Genomic DNA, 18,845 nt, shown 5'->3' on the forward strand with positions numbered 1-18,845 from the left:
GAATTTACATGTCTTTTGACTAATCCAGAAATTACATTTACTGGGATGAATATAAACCATTATTGTGGATTTTCAAAAGGATATATGTAAAACCTCTAGGAATGTTCCCCAAGAGATTGTCTAAAACTGTTGTGCTGGCGGTCCCCTTGTTGGAGGAAATGCACCGAATTCCAGAGGGGCAGCCATTGAGGAAATGGCCTGCATGAACTCAGCCATATTCCCTTTTGTTCATTATAATAATTGATCATATTATTTTATGGTTGCCCCACCCATTATGCTGAAGTAAATTTCAGAGGTCAATGGTCACATTTATAGACGCACATAAAAACTAGCTTTCTGTAAAATTAATAGGATATATTAGACTTTCCATATAAGCATCATCTGATGGAGAATTTCTCTCTGCAAAGCCTGATATAACTTATCATGATCTTCTGGATTTTCCATTGGATAGAAGTTGGTCTAGTTGGATGAAGCACGTGGGAGGTGACTTGCAGTCAGCTACCAGGAGACTTCACAGAACTAGGAACTAGACCAAGTCAGCCGAGGGAGGATGCAGGGGGAGGGTCTGATCTAAGTGGGACACTCATGACACTTAAATACCCTTAAATTAGATCTGTTCACCCGGTCTTCCTGGGGACATATGATGCTTTTTGGGGTCGTTTCCTGGGGAATATCTTCTCCAAACAAACCAGAGCTGGTTCTGCCCTTCCTCTTCTTGTCCAGTGCCACCTTCGTAAACCAGGTCCTTTGGGGTTGCTCCTCTGAGTGGGGGCATCAGACGCGTCCATCTCAGGGACTGTGCTGCACAGTGCAGCCCCCCAGCGCACGTGGGGTCCCACCCACATCTCCTGGGCTGCTTAGCAGGGGTGCGTGCTCACCTTCTGATGGCAGGAGAGCTTTATTCAGTCCCTCTAATGATTCCTTCTTTCTTCCCTTAGCCATTTTGGGTGCGGCTCTTCTTTTGGAAGCAGGTGGCGGAAAAAATCCCACTACAGCCGAAACACTTCAGAATTTTGAATCCAGTTATTATCAAAGAAACTGCCTTTGACATCCTTCAGTACTCAGAGCCCCAGTCAAGGTTCTGGGGCCGAGATAAGGTACTTCTGTTGCGATGGAAAGTTAACTGTTTGTCTCTGTGTTGGAAGGGAGACCTCCGTACAAATTTTACGTAGGCTCAGTTATATCCCCAGAAGCATCTCCCGGTGTAGAAACATAGTCAGTGATCACAGGCTTGGTGCGTGTTGGCTGTTCTGCATCTTGACTTCAGGCCCCCTTAGTGTTTACTTGGCTTCTCCCTTGGTGACTCATCTCCTTCGTATAGTCCACATGTTAACATCTTGGTCACTGAGATACTATTTAAGGTGTTCTGACCCTGGGACTCCAGAGTGAAAGGCACTTTGGTGGTCTGGAAAGTTCTTTACATTTTTTTTTTTTTTTAAGGTGATTTTGTTTATTTACTTGACAGACAGAGATCACAAGTAGGCAGAGAGGCAGGCAGAGAGAGAGGAGGAAGCAGGCTCCCGGCCGAGCAGAGATCCCGATGCGGGGCTCGATCCCAGGACCCTGCGATCACGACCTGAGCCGAAGGCAGAGGCCCTAACCCACTGAGCCACCCAGGTGCCCCAGTTCTTTACATTTTTAACTCTGGGCCGCTCAAGTCAGACTTGACATTTACCATCACTTTAGAGGTGATGGTAAGTAAAGTTTGCCTGCTAGAGCAGTGTTTTCCATTGATGCTTGGGTCCCATCCCAAACTTTCTATTTAACTGTTCTCTGCTGTGGTCTGTACTTTGGGATTTTCAAAGTCCCCTGGGTAGTTTTATTTTGCAGCCTAATTTGAGAACCCCCGTGCCTTCTGTAGTTCTTTCACTGCAATAGAAATTCTTTTCCTGCAAAGCCGGTGCTGATACCGGGAGGATGGCAATGCCTTTATTATTGGTTTCTTTGTGAGTTGTGTCTTTAAAAATAACTTTTTTAAAAGCAGTGGAAATCATCTTTAAACTTTTTTTTTTTAAAGATTTTATTTATTTATTTGACAGAGATCACAAGTAGGCAGAGAGGTAGGCAGAAAGAGAGAAAGGGAAGCAGGCTCCCCGCTGAGCAGAGAGCCCGATGCGGGGCTTGATCCCAGGACCCTGGGATCATGACCTGAGCTGAAGGCAGAGGCCTTAACCCACTGAGCCACCCAGGTGCCCCCCCCCCCGCTTTTTTAATGCAGAGTTTAAACTCATGACCCTGAGATCAAGACCAGAGCTGAGATCAAGAGTTGGGTACTAAACTGACTGAGCTACCCAGGCCACCCCCTTCTTAAACTTTTAAGCAAAATCTCTGTATATAAAGGAAAGCAAGGAATTTAGAAGTGGGGGTGGGGCACTTCTTACACTGGGGGCCTGAGATATTGTATAGCAGATACCTGAGGCTGGTCAGGGTCACTATTTGTAGACACTGAATTAGACTCTTAGATGTGGTCAACCAGTATCAGTAGACAGATTGGCAGGTTCTTCTGTTTTCCCGATAAATAAAATTCTCTCTCTCTCTCTTTTTTTTAAGATTTTATTTATTTGAGAGAGAGAGCATGAGAGAAGAGGAGGAGCAGAGGGAGAATCAGGCTTCCTGCCAAGCAGGGAGCCCAGTGTGGGACTCAATCCCAGGACCCCGAGATCATGAGCTGAGCCAAAGGCAGACGCTTAACCAACTGAGCCACCCAGGTGCTCCCCCAACCATGAGTGAAATTCTAATTTAAAATGTTCTTTAAAACACCTGTGTAAATCTTGAAGAATTCTCTGCTTACTAGGAAAAACAAATCCCTAAATAGTCTCCTTAAAACAAAAACTAGTTCTTTGTGCTGCTCTGGTAACAGCTAACTCCAGCTCTGGCTACAGCCTGAGGCTTGACTGCCCAGCTCAGTATTGTGTGAGTGTTAAGGATGCAGGAAAACGAATGGATAAGAAAACACCTCCATACTGTAATAAACAAGAAAATCAAGTTACTGAGCATGTATACTGTCCCATTTTTGTTTAAAAGTAAGAATGTGTGTATAGAGATGCATAGAGAAAAGCTTGAAAGTAAACAGCAGATTGGGCTCGCGTTGATGCACACGGCTTTCCAGCAGGGAGGGAGGTCTGGTGGATGAGGGGGTGTGATCCTAGGGGGTCCATTCTGGAAAGAGCATGCTCTGAGCGGTTCTTCATGGCTTCTGAGCTGCTCTCCACACACGGCCCCTCCGCGCAGCTGGTTTCACGTACTCCTTCTATAAACACTGATTGAGTTTTCCCGATGGGCTAGGTACAGAGCCGGTCACAGGTAAGAGAGGACACTGCTTTAGGGTCCTGTGGCTAAACAGGAAGACATCTTCCTTTGGGTTAATTTCTCTTGTCTTCAGCAACTGTTGAGTTTCTTTTAACGAGTGACGCAGATGCTTCACATCAAGGAGCAGAAGGTGACTTTGAACAAATGATGAGTTCTGTAGAGCGTCCTTAATCCATTTAAACTATCAACTCTGAAGGGTTCACTGTTGTTCCAGTTGATGGAAAAGGAGAGTTGTTTCTGGGAAGCCACAGACTCAAGTAGGATGAACAAAGCAGGTACATTTACACATGAAAAACTGTGCAACCAAGAGTGTCATTATAGGTAACCGGTGGCCTTCAGGGAGTGCTTCGACTGCTGTAGGGCCTTCTGTACTTCTCTCTGCCCTGTGTACCGATTTTGCCCAAGACTGGGACAGAGATCCAGAAAGCACGATTCCAGATTGGCAAGGGGCAAAATAGCATACGTGAGGGAGGGAGTGGTGATATCAGAATCCAGAACATTGAGACATTTGGCACATTAAGCTACAGTCAGTAGGATACCTTTTAGAAGGAACAAATGTGGATACCCTTCATTTGGGCCTAAAAATTGCCCACACAGAGGGTGGGCAGAAATTGGCTTAGCAGCTGTCTATGTGAAAATGGCCTAGAAGCGTTATTTGCCAGGAAAGCAAAGGAGGGCCTTCGGTGGGATGTAGTTTCAGGTGAGAAGTGAGCACGGTCTTCGCTGGCAGAAGCGGAGGCTGCTCTGTTCTCAGGCAGAGACCATCCGTAGGAGCCAGCAAGGAAGGGCCGGCCTCCAGAAACAGGTCCCAAGAAGGATGGTAGACAGTCCTGTGGACGTTCCTAGTTCCAGAGCAGAACTTATAGATACTCGTTGTGTCAGAAAGGAAGTGGACTTGCTTTGCGGTTCTGGTCATCACGTATTAGACCAGGAGGTAGAAGTCTTACAAAGAACACATTTTTGTTTGGTGCAAGAGGACCTGCCAAGCCACCTCTCGGTGGTGTGTTCTAAGGTTTTCACATCACAGACCACGTTTCAGAGTCTAGATTCAGACTTCAGGATTCTGTGATCAATGAAACTGTGCGCTGTATAAAATGGCAGCCCCCCGGCTGCATCTGTGACCGACAGAGCGTGCGTGCCACTTGGAAAGCAGTGAATGGCCCTAAGCCTTGTCTTTTCCCCTTTTTCAGAACGTGCCCACCATTGGTGTCATTGCTGTCGTCCTAGCCACGCACCTGTGTGATGAAGTCAGCTTGGCAGGCTTTGGATATGATCTCAATCAACCCAAAACACCTTTGCACTACTTCGACAATCTCTGCATGGCTGCCATGAACTTTCAAACCATGCATAATGTGACAACGGAGACCAGATTCCTTGTCAGGCTGGTCAAAGAGGGTGTGGTGGAGGACCTCAGCGGAGGCATCCATTGTGAATTCTGAGCACAAACAAACCTCATCTGACAATGCAGCTCCAACTCTGAAGGCTGGTTTTTCAGAGCCTTCTCCATGACTGCATCCTGCAAATCCTTTGAAGTGCAGCCGGTGTTTTTAACTTTTAATTTAAAAAACATGATAAACAAGTTTCACTCTTCCCACTCCGTCCCCACTATTTATTTGAGGTCAGTGTTTTTGCACAACATTTTGTAAGATAATTTTGAGAACTGACTTGGAAAGACTTTTCAAAGAGACTTGTATGTAATGATGTTTTATTGTGTTTTAAGAACGTTATTTAATTTGTAAAAACTCTGTGTCTACTGCACATAGAATACCAGGTAACTGAGTAGAAGGAGAATGGAGGTCACTCCTTCCTTGAGAGCCCTGAATTCCAGATTCTGGTTCCCTGTCACTGTTTGGCGGGACGCATGTCTGAGGCGCTTCCGGGATGACGTGCTCAGTAGCTAAACCATGGGTACCAGGTCAGCTGTGCTGCTGCGTGAGGCCTGGGCAGGTCGGAGAAGTTCCCGGCCCCTCTCTGTTGGTCTGCCTTCTGCCAGAAGACTTGCTGCCGTCCACCAGAGGATCTGTCCTAGCTGTCCCTGGCCAGAGAGGGACACAGAAGACATTTTCTGCATCTTCAGAATATATAAAGCCACCCAGGGCTGCAGAAGCCACTCTGTCCCCTGAAATGATGACAGCTCTTGAATTTCCCGAGAGGTTTTTTTTGTTGTTGTTGTTGTTTTGTTTGTTTTTTTTTTACTGCCCTTCCAAAGCACTTAAATATTAATCGGTGGCTTAGAAAATTTAGCACACAATCTCTGTCCTCCAAAGTTGTAGAAGGATAAACCCTTTCCAAGAATAGTCACATTTTCTGAAACACTGAAATAAAATCCTCCCAGTGTTATAAATTGCCTATTTAAAAAAAAAAAAAAGTTTTTTTTTAAATGCCTACCTGGCAGTGTGTACCAGTTAGTGTGCAGGTAAAAAAAAAAACAAAAAAAAGAAGCAGAAGAATAAAAGCTTTTGAGGAGCTCTCATAGTCTACTTAATTTGAGCACTTAAAAAAAAAAAAGAAAAGTCTATAATCTCCCCGAAATGTCCTTGAATGCTGCTAGGTGGAGACGTCAGTGGGGGATGCTGGCAGGGAGCAACAGCGGATGGTGCCTCATCCTGCCAGGGGGCCACACCCCAGACAGCTGGTGAGGGACTCTTGGAGAGATGTCAAGTGCCAGTGGCTTCCTCCTGGAACACAGGCTCGTTCCAGCTTCTGTCTTGGTCATCTGAGGGTCAGCAGCTACTTTGCTCCCTCCCTGCCCTGTCCAGTTCTCACCTGCATTCACCGCTTCTGCGATCCTGGTCCCCTGCAGCTCTGCTGTCTTTGGCATCTGCGCCCCCCCACCCCAGCACATGCAGGGTGGGGAGCCTGTCACAGCACACGCACAGGAGCCCTTGGATCTCTGGGGCCCTGGGGTCAAGCTCAGAGTCGCCGGCATCACCAAATAGTATTTCTCTGGGTTGGTGACTTCACATTTTCTATGGATTTTGCTTTCTCTTTTATAAAATACTGTTTCAAAGAAAATGCTTGGAAATGTTCGCCAGCTAAGTGACAGCATTGAAACTTGAGAGTAAGGAAGATAGTCTATGGCTGGCTGTGACTCAGGGAAGGCCAGCCCTTCTCTGCCCCAGCCCTCAGCTCCAACCCCTCATCCTTCAGGGGCTACTTGAAACCTGATTTTTTTTTTTTTTTTTTAACAGTTTGAAGCCAGAGTTTGAACTCCTTAGACAACTTCCCCGTGGGCCCACATGGACTCAGGAGCCACTGCCGTGCTGGGCCGCTGGGAAGTGTGTGGCTCCAGGCCCGGCACCTGGCAGCTTCCAGCCCATCTCGGGCCTGGCCCTCCGCCCACCCCTCCTCCGTACATCCCTTGTTGCATCCTTACATGGCTTTTCCCAGGCCTCTCGCCTTTGAATTCCTAGCAGCGAGGAAGTGCCCAAAGTGCATAAAAAGGCATACTTTTCTCAGAGAACTTTCGTGGCGTCCACCAGCCGGTTGGAGTTGATCAGAGACCGTCTTCAAGAACTTTGAGCACTTTGGCAGCTGTGTGTTAGAAGTGCCTCCTGGGCTTTGCAGTTCCTCCTCCTTTACCCCAACCCCAACACACTCACCCTTTGGGGAACCCACCTCTAGGTGCTTCCGGATGTCACAGGTAGAGTGCCAATAACAGGCTTCATGTCGCCCTCTGGCTTCGTAGGTGCACGCACATCCCTCTCATGTGGCTGTGGTCCTTGATTTTGAGGCAACTGAGGATAGCTTCCACATGTTCTGTATTTTAACATACATCTTACCAGAACTTTGGGCCACAGAAAATTTCAGTGGGTTGTACAGTTTGGGGTTTTTTTTTTTTTTTTTTCTTTTTCTCTCCTACAGAGAGCAGATTGTCTCCAGAAACCTAGGCTGGCCTTAGGAAAATGCCTGTGGACTGGATGAGTATCTCCCTATGACATGGGTCACGTTTTTAGGCAAAGCTGGATTGCATTTTCTAGACAACCTCATGCATTCTAGGTATTCCCCTTCCCTTCATGGCTCCTTTGTGTGGCATGGGGGTTTTCATTTCCCAAGAATATATTGATAAGGCATTGGCAATGTCCGTTTTCACAGATTTGGGGGGTGTCATCATTTGTTGGGCCCATTAGTTAAAATCAGTTGTCAGGCCAGCTTTTTGACTCAACTGCTCGTGTTAAACAGGGATGAGCTCAGTGGAGTTTGCGTGGCTGACACAGAGGGTCAGTTGTAAAAGAAAAAAAAAGTCATGCCCCAGTATCCTAAGGATATCGAAGATTTCTAAAACCAAGGACCACTTCTTCGTGGCTGTATTCCAAACCCAGTGCTCTGGGACTTGATTATCAAAGGGATTGTTGACTTGGCCTTGTTACTGTCTCAAGAGACCCTTTTAGACCAGCATCATAGGAAGATTAAGAAATAGCGACTTATTCTCCTCCTTGGCAGGTTTACAGCACCCGAGTGTGGTCTACCTTTTCATCTTTTCTCTGGGACCCTTCAATAAGGTTCATTGAGAAGGAAGAAAAGGACTAGTTCCTGTGAGTTAGCACAGTTGCCCCTGGAATGCAGTGAGCTTTTAGTAAGCTTGCAGAGCCAGCAGGAACCGTGTGACACCCCGCCTCCCTCCCATTCACACGCGGTAACAAAATGCTTCTCTCAAACAAAGGAGCTTGTGTTTGCTCCCCAGGCACTGACCCTCCGTGAGGGTCACACACTCGCCTCGAAGACTGTAGCACAAAGGACAAAGGGAAGCTGGTCCCAGGACACAGAGCACCAGAATACACATCTTTCTCTGTCCTTCCCCACTTCCCAAGGTCATCGTAGGCCACGTGGATTTGCGTGCTCAAAACATGGTATTTATCTCCCTTTACCTACAACCAACACTCAATATAAGACTGAAGTAAATTGGGCAGGAGAACTATTCATTACATGTACACTCACATGTCATGGACTAGAAATTAACGTCCCCCCACAAAGGAAATTGCAGTCTTGGTAGTTCTGCTTTCATTATTGAAATGATTAGATTTGACCAATTCCCAATATTAAATTTCAATCCACTGAGCAGAGAAGAAAAGCATCCATCTTTAGATGGCTACAGTAGAACAAAAAGTAAAGGCTATGAAATTTGGCTCTAACTTTTTATAAAAGCAGATCTCTCTAGTGAGCTGTGTCAGTAAAACATGTAGGAAGGGAGACAAGTTTACAAATTTCCTCTGGAAAGAAGTGGGCTGTCAGGTTTTGAGTTGGCCTTTGTGTGCCTAGAAAAGGAGTGAAGTGAATTGTCAGAAAATGCAAACATAAAAGAAATCGAATTTTCACTAGATACCCCACAGAAGCAATGCTCGTAACGGATTATACACCAGAAATTTGGTAATTTCTAAAAGCAATATATTTTCACTCTCCTGTTACCTGACTTAAGTTTTTTTAACTTCTTGAAGAAAATTGGTTCCAAGGAAAATTGATATTTAAAACAATGAGTTCATTTAAAATGTTGATTAGGTCCTTGACAGGAAAGACCATGCTGCACTACCAGGCAGTGACATGAATGTGACAGGTGACAGAAGACAGCATGGCAGTGAGGGCCAGTTGAAGGCGATTAGGGACAAGAGTCAGATGCAAAAGTCATTTTGAATGGGCTGGTTAACATATCAAGATATCCTATCAGCCTGGTTTCATTTGGGTTGGGAAGAAACGGACTATCAGCTCTAAAGCAATGAAAATTTGAGAGGACCTCTGTAATTAAGGGATGAACTCTCTAGAGACAAAATTTTGTACTTTATTCCATCCATAGCACCTATAACAAGGCCTTGCCTATTCTAGAACACAGGTAACTAAAGCAGTAAATGAACACATGACTTTTTCTATATGTAATTGTCTTAGTGACTTAAATGAATCTTAAAAGAATATGCCAGAAGCTAAATAGGCCTGCTTAGTGGCTATATACATATCCATACATTGCGGAAAACCAACTTATTACTGAGGCTTCCAAAATAGGTGTGTGCCCTATCTTTTCAAGGACCTGCTGTATTGTTGTGACTGATCATAAAAAGTTTATGGAGATCTTCATCTCCGTTTCTGACATACCACTCCCTAGACCCTTGGAATTTCCCAAGTCTTGAGAATGATTAAGATGTTTTGTGTAATGTTAATGAGATGCCTTTTGGAAAGCACCTGGAGATGGGGACACCAGAGGAAGCAACCAAGTGATTTCCATGCCACCCACCCTCCCACCCACCCCAGACCTCTGGGGAATAGAGAGGAGCTGAAAATTACAATCATTCACCAATGGCCAACGACTTAATCAACCATGCCTATGTAATGAAGCCTCTGCAAACCCCCAAAAGGATGGGGTTCAGAGAGCTTCTGAGCTGACAAACACATGGAGACTGGGGAGAGTGGTTCACCTAGAGAGGACATGGAAACTCCCAGCCCTGTCCCTCCATACCCTGCCCAATGCCTCTCTTCCATCTGGGTCTTCCTGAGTTCTATCCTTTTATAATAAACCAGTCATCTAGTAAGTAAAATGTTTGAGTTCTGTGAGGTGCTCTAGTAAACTAGTCAACCTGAGGAGAGGCCCTTGGAGATCTTTGATTTATTGGCCGGCTGATCAGAAATAGAGATAACCACCAGGGCTTGGCGCTTTGCATCCTGAATTGGAGGGGTTCACTGGAACCTCCAATTTGTTAGCCACTTAGGTGGAAGCCCAGGTGATAATTTGAGCTTGGGACTGGTGTCACAAGTGGAGAGGGCGCTTGCAGGACTGAATGAACCCTCAAGACCTCTGATCCGAGGCTGTCTTCCGTTGGATGGTGTCAGACTGGAGTTGAATTCTCGCACACCCTGCTAGGGTTGGAGCATCGCCTGTTGGAGGTGTGGGGCATTGAATTTGGATGATCAGAACACAAAAGACCTGCCAAAGTATATCAAAGTGTGGATGTAGGGGTTGGTGTTTCCCACTGTAATAGGGAAGGTCTTGTGTCAAAGGGTTTATGTTTTGTAGTCAAGGCAGTCAGTTTATTATACAGAATTTGGAAACCAAGATAATATACCTCCATTGTATGTATGTACATATTTGTCTGCCTTTTTTTGTTGTTGTTATACATCATTTACTCGATAAAGCCTACTTTAAAAAGACATAATTACCAAAGAACTGATCATTTTGAGTTATGTGCTCTTGTCTTTTAAAATAATGGTGGACAAAAGGCTTCCTAACTGAGGCTTTGTTCTGGAGTGGTTTGCTATTCCAGTGTGATGTTCGTATGAAGAGTGACTGAGATTCAACACACACACACACACACACACACACACACAACCAAAATTAGATTCTAGTCCAAACTAAGAGTCTTGTCCTAAAATGAAAGGTTGAGTGGAATGTTACAGTCGTGGCCTTTCCCTCTCCATCTTTTGCCTGTGGCTCATCTTTGTCACTTTACAAGCTTGACCTCAATTTAAGAATGGGAGTGCATTGCAAACCCTGGGGGTGAGCTGAGGAGAGGTCAGAAGGGACAGGCCCCCATCTTTTGCCAACTTCACATCCTCTCCCCACCCAGCCACCACTAGGCACACGGGCGATTGACAGGGAATGAGGAAATGTCTAGTACAAACCCTGGCTTCACAGACGAGAGTCTCCTGTAGGCTTCATGCACACTGACTGGGCACCCCTCGTCTGGAAGGGGTGGGAGGTCTCAGTTCCAGCTGTCCTATTCAATTAACAGGTCAAATGACCTGATTCTTACTTTGGACAATATAATCACCAAACTTATTATTTTACATACTTATTCCTAGAGACCTATTTTGTGCTTCTTAAAAGTGTATATCTCAGGACATTTGGAACCACTTTTAGAAGGGGTGACTTCTGACCACTTTCATCTCAGCCTGCAGCTACATCCAAGTTTTTCCAGAATCTTCCCCAGGTCTTTCTTCATAAAAAGCCAATCCTGATTTTCTTCCCTGCTCCCTTCTCTCTGTCCATCTTCACCCCGTGCTTATGTCCTGTATTGAACAATGATTTGGCTTTCCTCCAACTAGAAAGAATCTTCCCTTTCAGGAAGACAACAAAAATTGAGCTGACAATCAAAAAGAATCTGGCCAGGGGCAGGGAGCAAAGACCACCACCTCATTTCTACTTGTCAGATGTCATAATTTTCCTGCAGAAACAAAAGACGGTCCAGTTTTTGTTGTCTAATTTTGAACACTCCTAAAATAAGATTTTAAGTATTATTTAAAATTGAAATACAAAATAGAAGAAGAGCTTATTTAGATCACTTTTTCTTTTCTTCAGCCTTTTTCGAAGTCTTCACATAGTAGAGACATGATCTCTTTTATGTCATAAATTTGTATTTAAGTAGCCCTTTGGCCCTCCTGCCTATGCCTTAGAAAAATACAAAACCTCTATTCAGACCCATGGATCCCACTTTGTTACAAGAGAGCAAGGAGAGGAAAGTATTTTGAAGAGTTCATCCAATGAACAAGCGGCCCCAAGTTGGTGTATCCTCAGGTATGGTATTGTGGGGTTCTTGTCTACCATCAGCTTTGCGGGTCCCTCTCTGTTGTTGTCATTGTCTGGTTCCAGGGTCCGTTGTCCCCACTCTGGGAGAGCTCGGACCAGGTCAGAACAGAAGCCATGCTGAGATCTACCTACTCCAAATACACCCCCACATTTTCCAAAACTTGCTACTGAAATAGAATCCAATGGTTGCTTTATTTTCAAACGCACTGAAATCTACCAGGTCTTAGGATATGGGAGTGAAACTAACAGCGAATGGCACTTGTGGCAGCCACTTGGTTCTGCAGCTCTGGCTGACCATTCTGTCCTGAACACCATTTGTTCAGATCCTGGACCGGTGGCTGCTCTGTGCACCATGACCAAGAGACACTCTCAGCTATATCTTAGTACCCAGCAAGGGTGTCCTAAAGATACTGCCCTGTGCCACGTAGCCCCAGTTCCCCACCCGCTCTGCCACCACAGTCCCCTGTGTGTCTGTAAGCCTTCTGAGAGCCGCAGCTGGACCCTGATGGACAGGCTGCAAACCAAATGGACCTTGTCCTACAGCTCTCGAGTTCTATCTAGAGAGGAAGACTTTTTAAAGAAGTAAATGTGACAAAGGCACATTTTAAAGCAAAGGGTAAGGGCACCATGGACCAGATGAGGGGATGTCAAGAAAGTCAACCTGATACCAAAGCCATGATGGGCAGAACAAGATAGGGAAGAGAGTTCCTGGCAGAGTGAACAGATTTGCCAAGATGTGGAGACGACCCAACACAACAACTTTATCAGACCAAATCCAAAAGGCAAGTAGAGGCTCAGGGTGCAGCTTCTAGAGGCCAGACTAAAATGACCATCAGGATAAAGAGCATTTTGGAGCCACTAGGTATGTTAATGGGAGTGACTGGATCCAACTTATGCTGAAAAACATCATTGTGGCTGCAGGGGGAAAGAGGATGAGGGGTGTGGTGGGTGGGGGACTGGAGACAGAGAAAGGATGGGAAAACCCAGGGAAGTGACTTCACCATGGACTAGACAGAAAAGTGGGTGGTGCTGGAGTTCTGGGCCTGGTGGGCGTCATGACCCAGGATTCTGCCAGCCCCTTTTCTAGATCTGTCTCTGGGGTGTGACTGCAGAGAGCCGGGGACAGGAACCAGGAGGCTGGGAGGTAAGCCTGCCTCTGCTACAACAGCCATATATGCCTTGGGACAACTCACAGCCCCTCTCTGGGTTTCTCGTCTATTAAACAGGGCATTGGTGGGAGCCCTGCACGCCATTAATTTCTCTTTAATGAAAACTGCCAACCCTGGAATGTGTGGCCGTTACAGTGGACCACAGCGCCATCTAGTGTCTGTGAGGTGTGTGCACAGCTCTGGTCTCTGGGCTTCTAGGCGAGCCCCTGGGGCAAAGGGTGGAGCGCAGTACCCAGAAGTCTGGCCTGGGGCTCCTCCGCCTGGTTAGCTGCGGGGGCGCTTCCCGTCTTCCTGCACCCTCTCACCACTTCTCCGACGCCCCTTCCTCCTCCCACGCTTCTGCCCTCCATCCTCTCTTCTGTCCCCGTTCCCATGGATCTGATGCTACCTCTTTTTCTTCCGTTCCCAGGTGTGCAGTGGGACCTGCCTCTCAAGCCTCCGGGATGTCCTTCAGGATGTTACCTCCTCCCTGGCTGCCGGGCTAAGCCTGGACCTCACACTCTGGGGGCTGAAAATGTTGTCCTAACACTGAAGCTCTCCCATTGACCAACTTCCTTTCTGATGGGCCGTACCTCACAGGTGCCATGACTAAGTCCTGTCCAGTCCTGTCCCTCTGCGGTGACTCTTCCATCCAACTTTGTCACTTCTAAAATGGATGGTTTGGAAGAGCGAGGTTCTGGGAGGCAACTAAGCTCCTACAGACCCTGCAGAGCCCACACACTGCCTTGACACTTTCCTGATCTGCAGGTCTCTACCTACCCACAGCCCCTGACTCCTCCACCTGTCATCAGTAAAAAACCCACCTCGGGGTTTTTTCTTTACAGTACAAATCTCACATGTCCACTGGATATCCATTTCAACACACATAGTCTCAGAAAGACAAAAATTTAAAAATTAAAATCGACCATGTTCCCATCCAGAGGTATGCACTGTTAAGAGTTTAAGATATGTTCTCCATTTTTTTCTACGCATACGCATACATAAATGACAGATTGATTAGATTTTATGGACGGAATCATAAAAACCATACTTCTCTGTAATAATCTCCCCTACCATTTCTTAAAAATATTTTATTTATTTGACACACAGAGGGAAAGACAGTGAGGGAGGGGATACTAGCTGGGGGAGTGGGAGAGGGAGAAGCAGGCTTCCCAAAGAGCAGGACCCTGGGATCATGACCTGAGCCAAAGGCACGCGCTTAATGACTGAACCAACCAGGCGTCCCTCCCCCCACCTTTAATAATGTTAATTCTTATAGCTCTACCTCATCCTTTTTATGGCCATGTTTGAATACACCATAATTTATTAAACCACCCTCTCCAGAAAGGATAATTAAGTTGTTTAAATTTTAATATTATTAATAATATATATTTGAATTCTTGTTCGGTAATTTCCTTGGGATAAGTTCTTCGTAATAGGATCACTGAGTCAAAGGGACACACTTTTTTTTTTTAAAAGATTTTATTTATTTATTTGACAGAGAGAGAGATCACAAGTAGGCAGAGAGGCAGGAAGAGAGGAAAGGGGAAGCAGGCTCCCCACTGAGCAGAGAGCCTGATGTGGGGCTTGATCCCAAGACCCTGAGATCATGATCTGAGCCAAAGGCAGAGGCTTAACTCACTGAGCCACCCAGGTGTCCCAGGGACACACATTTTTTAAAAATCCTGGTGTGCATTGTCAAACTGCTTTCCAAAAGAGTCTCACTAATTTATACTCCCCTCAACCATGTGGGAAAATGTCCGTTCACACATGGCCTTGAGAATCCTGAGCATTGTTCTCTTTTTTGACAATGTGATAAAAACAATGTTATTTTGAAATGAGTATCTTTGACTACTACAGAGGCTCCATATTTTTCTGTCAATTGGCCATTTGTATTTTTTCTAAAGTAAGTTGCCTGTTACTCTTTGCACATTTTTCTGTGGGGCATGTTCCTTTTTTTCTAATAATTTCACAAGAACGGGGAGCAGCACAGAGCTCCTCCTCAGGGACACAGAGATGCTAATACTGTTAAAAAAAAAAAAAAAGAAAGAAAGAAAAAAGAGGGGCGCCTGGGTGGCTCAGGCTTTAACCCCTGCCTTCCGACTCAGGTCATGATCCCAGGGTGTTGGGATAGAGCCCATCGAGACATCAGGCTCTCTGCTCAGCAGGAAGCCTGCTTCTCCCTCTCTCTTTCTGCCTGACTCTCTGCCTACTTGTGATCTCTGCCTGTCAAATAAATAAATAAAATATTTTTAAAAAAAAGAAAGAAAAGAAAAAAAGCTTAAATATCTGGAAATTATTCTAAGAACATATAACGAAGGAATATTTTTTCAAGAAAATCTGCTAAAACTCGGTAAGAACAGCAAGAGTATTTGAGCCACCACCCTCTTCCTCCTTCCCCACCCCCAACCATCTCTTGATGGACGCTCCATTTCAGGTAGTGTGGCCAAGAAGACAAGCTTCATCTCCCCTCAGCAGCTGATTAAGAGCTACTTTATCTCACCAGTAGGGACAGGTCATCAACATTTCTCGTCTGCTTCAACTCTAGATTAAAGAGGTGAGTGTAGCCAAGGGATTGGGGATTCCTTTCTTCTACCCAGCCCCAGCCACATGATGGAGGCTGTACCCTGGACATGACAGGCCAAGAGTACTGAGGCCCCAATCATCCTCACCGCAGCTCACTCATTCCATGATGAGGTTTCATGACAGGCTGACAGAATTGAGGGGAGATATTGACAATTCAACAATAATAGACTTCAAGACCCCACTTTTGATCTTGTATAGAACTGGGCAGAAGATTTCCATATGCAGCAGAATGAAGTTAGAGCCCTACCTGACACTACACACAAAACCCACTCAAAATGGATCAATGGCCTAAATATAAGAGCTGAAACAACAAAACCTATAGGAGAAAACATGAGGATAAATCTTTTTGACCTTGGATTTGACATTGGCTTCTTAGATAAGACATCAAATGCATAGCAACAAAATAAAAAAGAAAGGTTAAACTGGATATGATCATAAATTAACTTATGTTTCAAAGGACGCTATCAAGAAAGTGAGAAGACAACCTACAGGATAGGAGGACATTTTTACAAATATATATGCAATATTTTACATGTATATGAATGTAAATACATTTACATTTATTCAACATTTTACAAATATACATTCAATAATGGACTTACAGCTAGAGTATGTAAAGAATGATTACAACTCAGTAATAAAAAGACAAATAGCCCAATTTTAAAAAGGGCAAAAGGATCTGAATAGACCTTTCTCTAAAGAGGATATACAAATGGAATAAACATATGAAGAAATGCTTGATAGCACCAGCCATCAGAAAAATGCAGATCAAAACCAGGACGAGATGTCTCTTCACACCCACTAGGATGACTGTAATAACAATAATAATAATAATTATTATTATTATTATTATTATTCAAAATTATTATTATTACAAAGATAATAATGAGTATTGGCAAGGATGGAGATCAATTGGAACCCTCATGACTGCTGTAAGTATAAAATGGTGCAGCCATTTTGGAAAACAGTCAGGCAGGTCCTCAAATGGTTACACAAAGAGTTACCATATGACCCAGCAGTTTCATTCCAAGTGCACATGCAAGAGGAATGAAAACGTAGGTCCACACAAAAAAAACCTCTACGTGGATGTTCATAGCGGCATTATTCCTGTCAGCCAAAACATGGAAACAACCCAACTTCTAGCAACTAATGAACAGATGAATACCTTGTGGCATAGCTACGCTAGAACATTGTTTAGCCACAAAAAGGAATGAGGAATGAGTTAGTGATACAACATGGGTGGACCTTGAAAACATACTAGGAGAAGCCAGTCTAAAAGGACCATATAGTCTATGACTCAATTTATATGAAATGTGTAGAATAGGCAAATCGATAGAGACAAAAAGTAGATTAATGGTTGCCTGGAGTTTGGACGATAGGGAAGGATTGGGAAGTGATGGCTCAGGGGGGCTAGGTTTTATGCTTTGAGTGATGAAAATGTTCTACAATTAATTACGGTAATGAATGAATACACAAGTCTATGAATATACTAAACACTACTGAATTGTATACTTCAAATAGAGGAATATAATATGGCCTATGAATTAAACCTCAATAAAGCCATTAAATAGTCTTATTCATATTTTCTTTTTTTTTTTTTAAAGATCTTATTTATTTATTTAACCGAGAGAGAGAGAGAGATCACAAGTAGGCAGAGAGGCAGGCAGAGAGAGAGGGGGAAGCAGGCTCCCCGCCAAGCAGAGAGCCCAACTCGGGGCTCAATCCCAGGACCCCGAGATAATGACCCGAGCCAAAGGCAAAGGCTTAACCCACTGAGCACCCACACGCCCCTTCATATTTTCTTCATCCTTCTGAAGACACTACAGCTAGTGGCTCAGGAGCCTTCTCAGAAACCAGGACATCCCTCAGTGGCCATTCAGGTGCTCAAGGTCAAGCATCAGAGATACTCAGCTCTCGTTGCCTCCAGCTGTAGCCAATTTCCCAGCCTCGCACCCCACCTCACCCAAAGCATGGGTCCAGCTCTCCCTTCTGCTGCTTGAACCAGACTCCACTTTTTTTTTTTAAGGGTTTGATGCTCCGTATTTATTTAAATTAGTAACATCAGATTTAAAATGCTACGCTTTAGAAATTTTACTAATTTTTATGAACCCTGACATAAGTAATCTGAAAGCAAGATTTTCTTGCATCTCATGTTGAAAAAAAAATGATTGCATAAGGGTCATAATCTTACTGTATTGCTTCAACAGTTTCAACGTCAAGGGTGTTAACCCCACTGCCAGATCCTTCCAACATCATCCTTATTTGACACCAGTCCCCCTCCCTTGGTGTGGACTCTGCTCTCCAGAGGTGAAGAGGGATGTCTCATCGGTAAAAAAACAAAACAAAACAAAACAAAAAAACAAAAAACAAAAACCCAAAACAACAACAACAAAAAAACCCTCCAGGTTCCACTTCTAAAGAGAATTCGGGAGCCTCAAAGATGATATATAGCTAATCCTGCAGCTTCCACAGCAGGACACAGCCCCACTGCTAAGGGAAGACCTTGGGAATCTTGCTCACTCTGAGACTGAGTGGACACTCCCCTGCAGGAGGTCAGTGGAGGTCGCATCATGTCCCCTAGACGAGGAAGGACTCTGTGCGCCAGTCTGCATGCACCTGTCTGCATGAGGCCAGAGGAAAGATTCTAATGTCTCTCCAGGACCATCCCACGAGCCAGCTGCCACTTCTCTTTTTTCCTGGCTACAGAAATTTCTGTTTTCCGACCACCAAATCCAGCAGCAGACCTGGCTGGACCCTGAAGCCTGGCTTAGCTGCCTCATCAGATCCTCATAGTGTCACACACACACACACACACACACACACACACACACAGAATGAGAGAGAGAGAGAGGGGTTTGCCAAGCACAGTCATACACAGGGAGACTGAGTTCGCCTGCCTGAAGTGGGGTCACCATCCGGAGGAGATTTGCCTTAAGTCAGTGGAACTTAGGGTCCAGGGTCTTCACTTGTACTGGCTCTTTCTAATTTCATTGTAGTCTAAAACCATACTTTGTATGGTTTCTACTTTTTATCATTTGCTAATGTGTGTTTTATTGTCCAGACCGCCATCTACCTTGGTGTCTTAGTCGGCTTGGGCTGCTCTAACACAATACCATAGACCGAGTGGCTTCAACAACAGAAATCTTCCCTCACACATCTGGAGACTGGAGGTCCGAGACCCATAGGGCAGATGTCTGGTGTGGGCTCTCCCCTTGGCCTCCCGAGGTTTGCCGTCTTGCCGCGTGCTCACATGACATCTCTTCTCATAAGGACACCCAGTGTATCAGATTAGGGCC

The 18,845-nt window shown here is 45.0% G+C and overlaps 1 protein-coding gene across 3 annotated transcripts in view; it reads left to right on the forward strand.

Moving 5' to 3' along the window:
• Nucleotides 1-4,876, forward strand: part of ST3GAL5 (ST3 beta-galactoside alpha-2,3-sialyltransferase 5) — a 52,187-nt gene extending 47,311 nt beyond the window's left edge. For 2 of the 3 annotated variants that reach the window (XM_032880643.1, XM_032880645.1), the window contains 2 exons: nt 939-1,097; nt 4,500-4,876. In XM_032880643.1, the coding sequence (XP_032736534.1) occupies nt 939-1,097; nt 4,500-4,748 (408 nt within the window). In that variant the 3' untranslated portion in view covers nt 4,749-4,876. The remainder of the gene's footprint in view (nt 1-938; nt 1,098-4,499) is intronic. The other variant, XM_032880644.1, reaches the window with a different exon arrangement.
• The last annotated feature ends 13,969 nt before the right edge of the window (nt 4,877-18,845 follow it).

The sequence above is a fragment of the Lontra canadensis genome, unplaced genomic scaffold (genome assembly GCF_010015895.1).
Source record: "Lontra canadensis isolate GAN:19392208 unplaced genomic scaffold, GSC_riverotter_1.0 scaffold71, whole genome shotgun sequence".
Taxonomy (NCBI): domain Eukaryota; kingdom Metazoa; phylum Chordata; class Mammalia; order Carnivora; family Mustelidae; genus Lontra; species Lontra canadensis.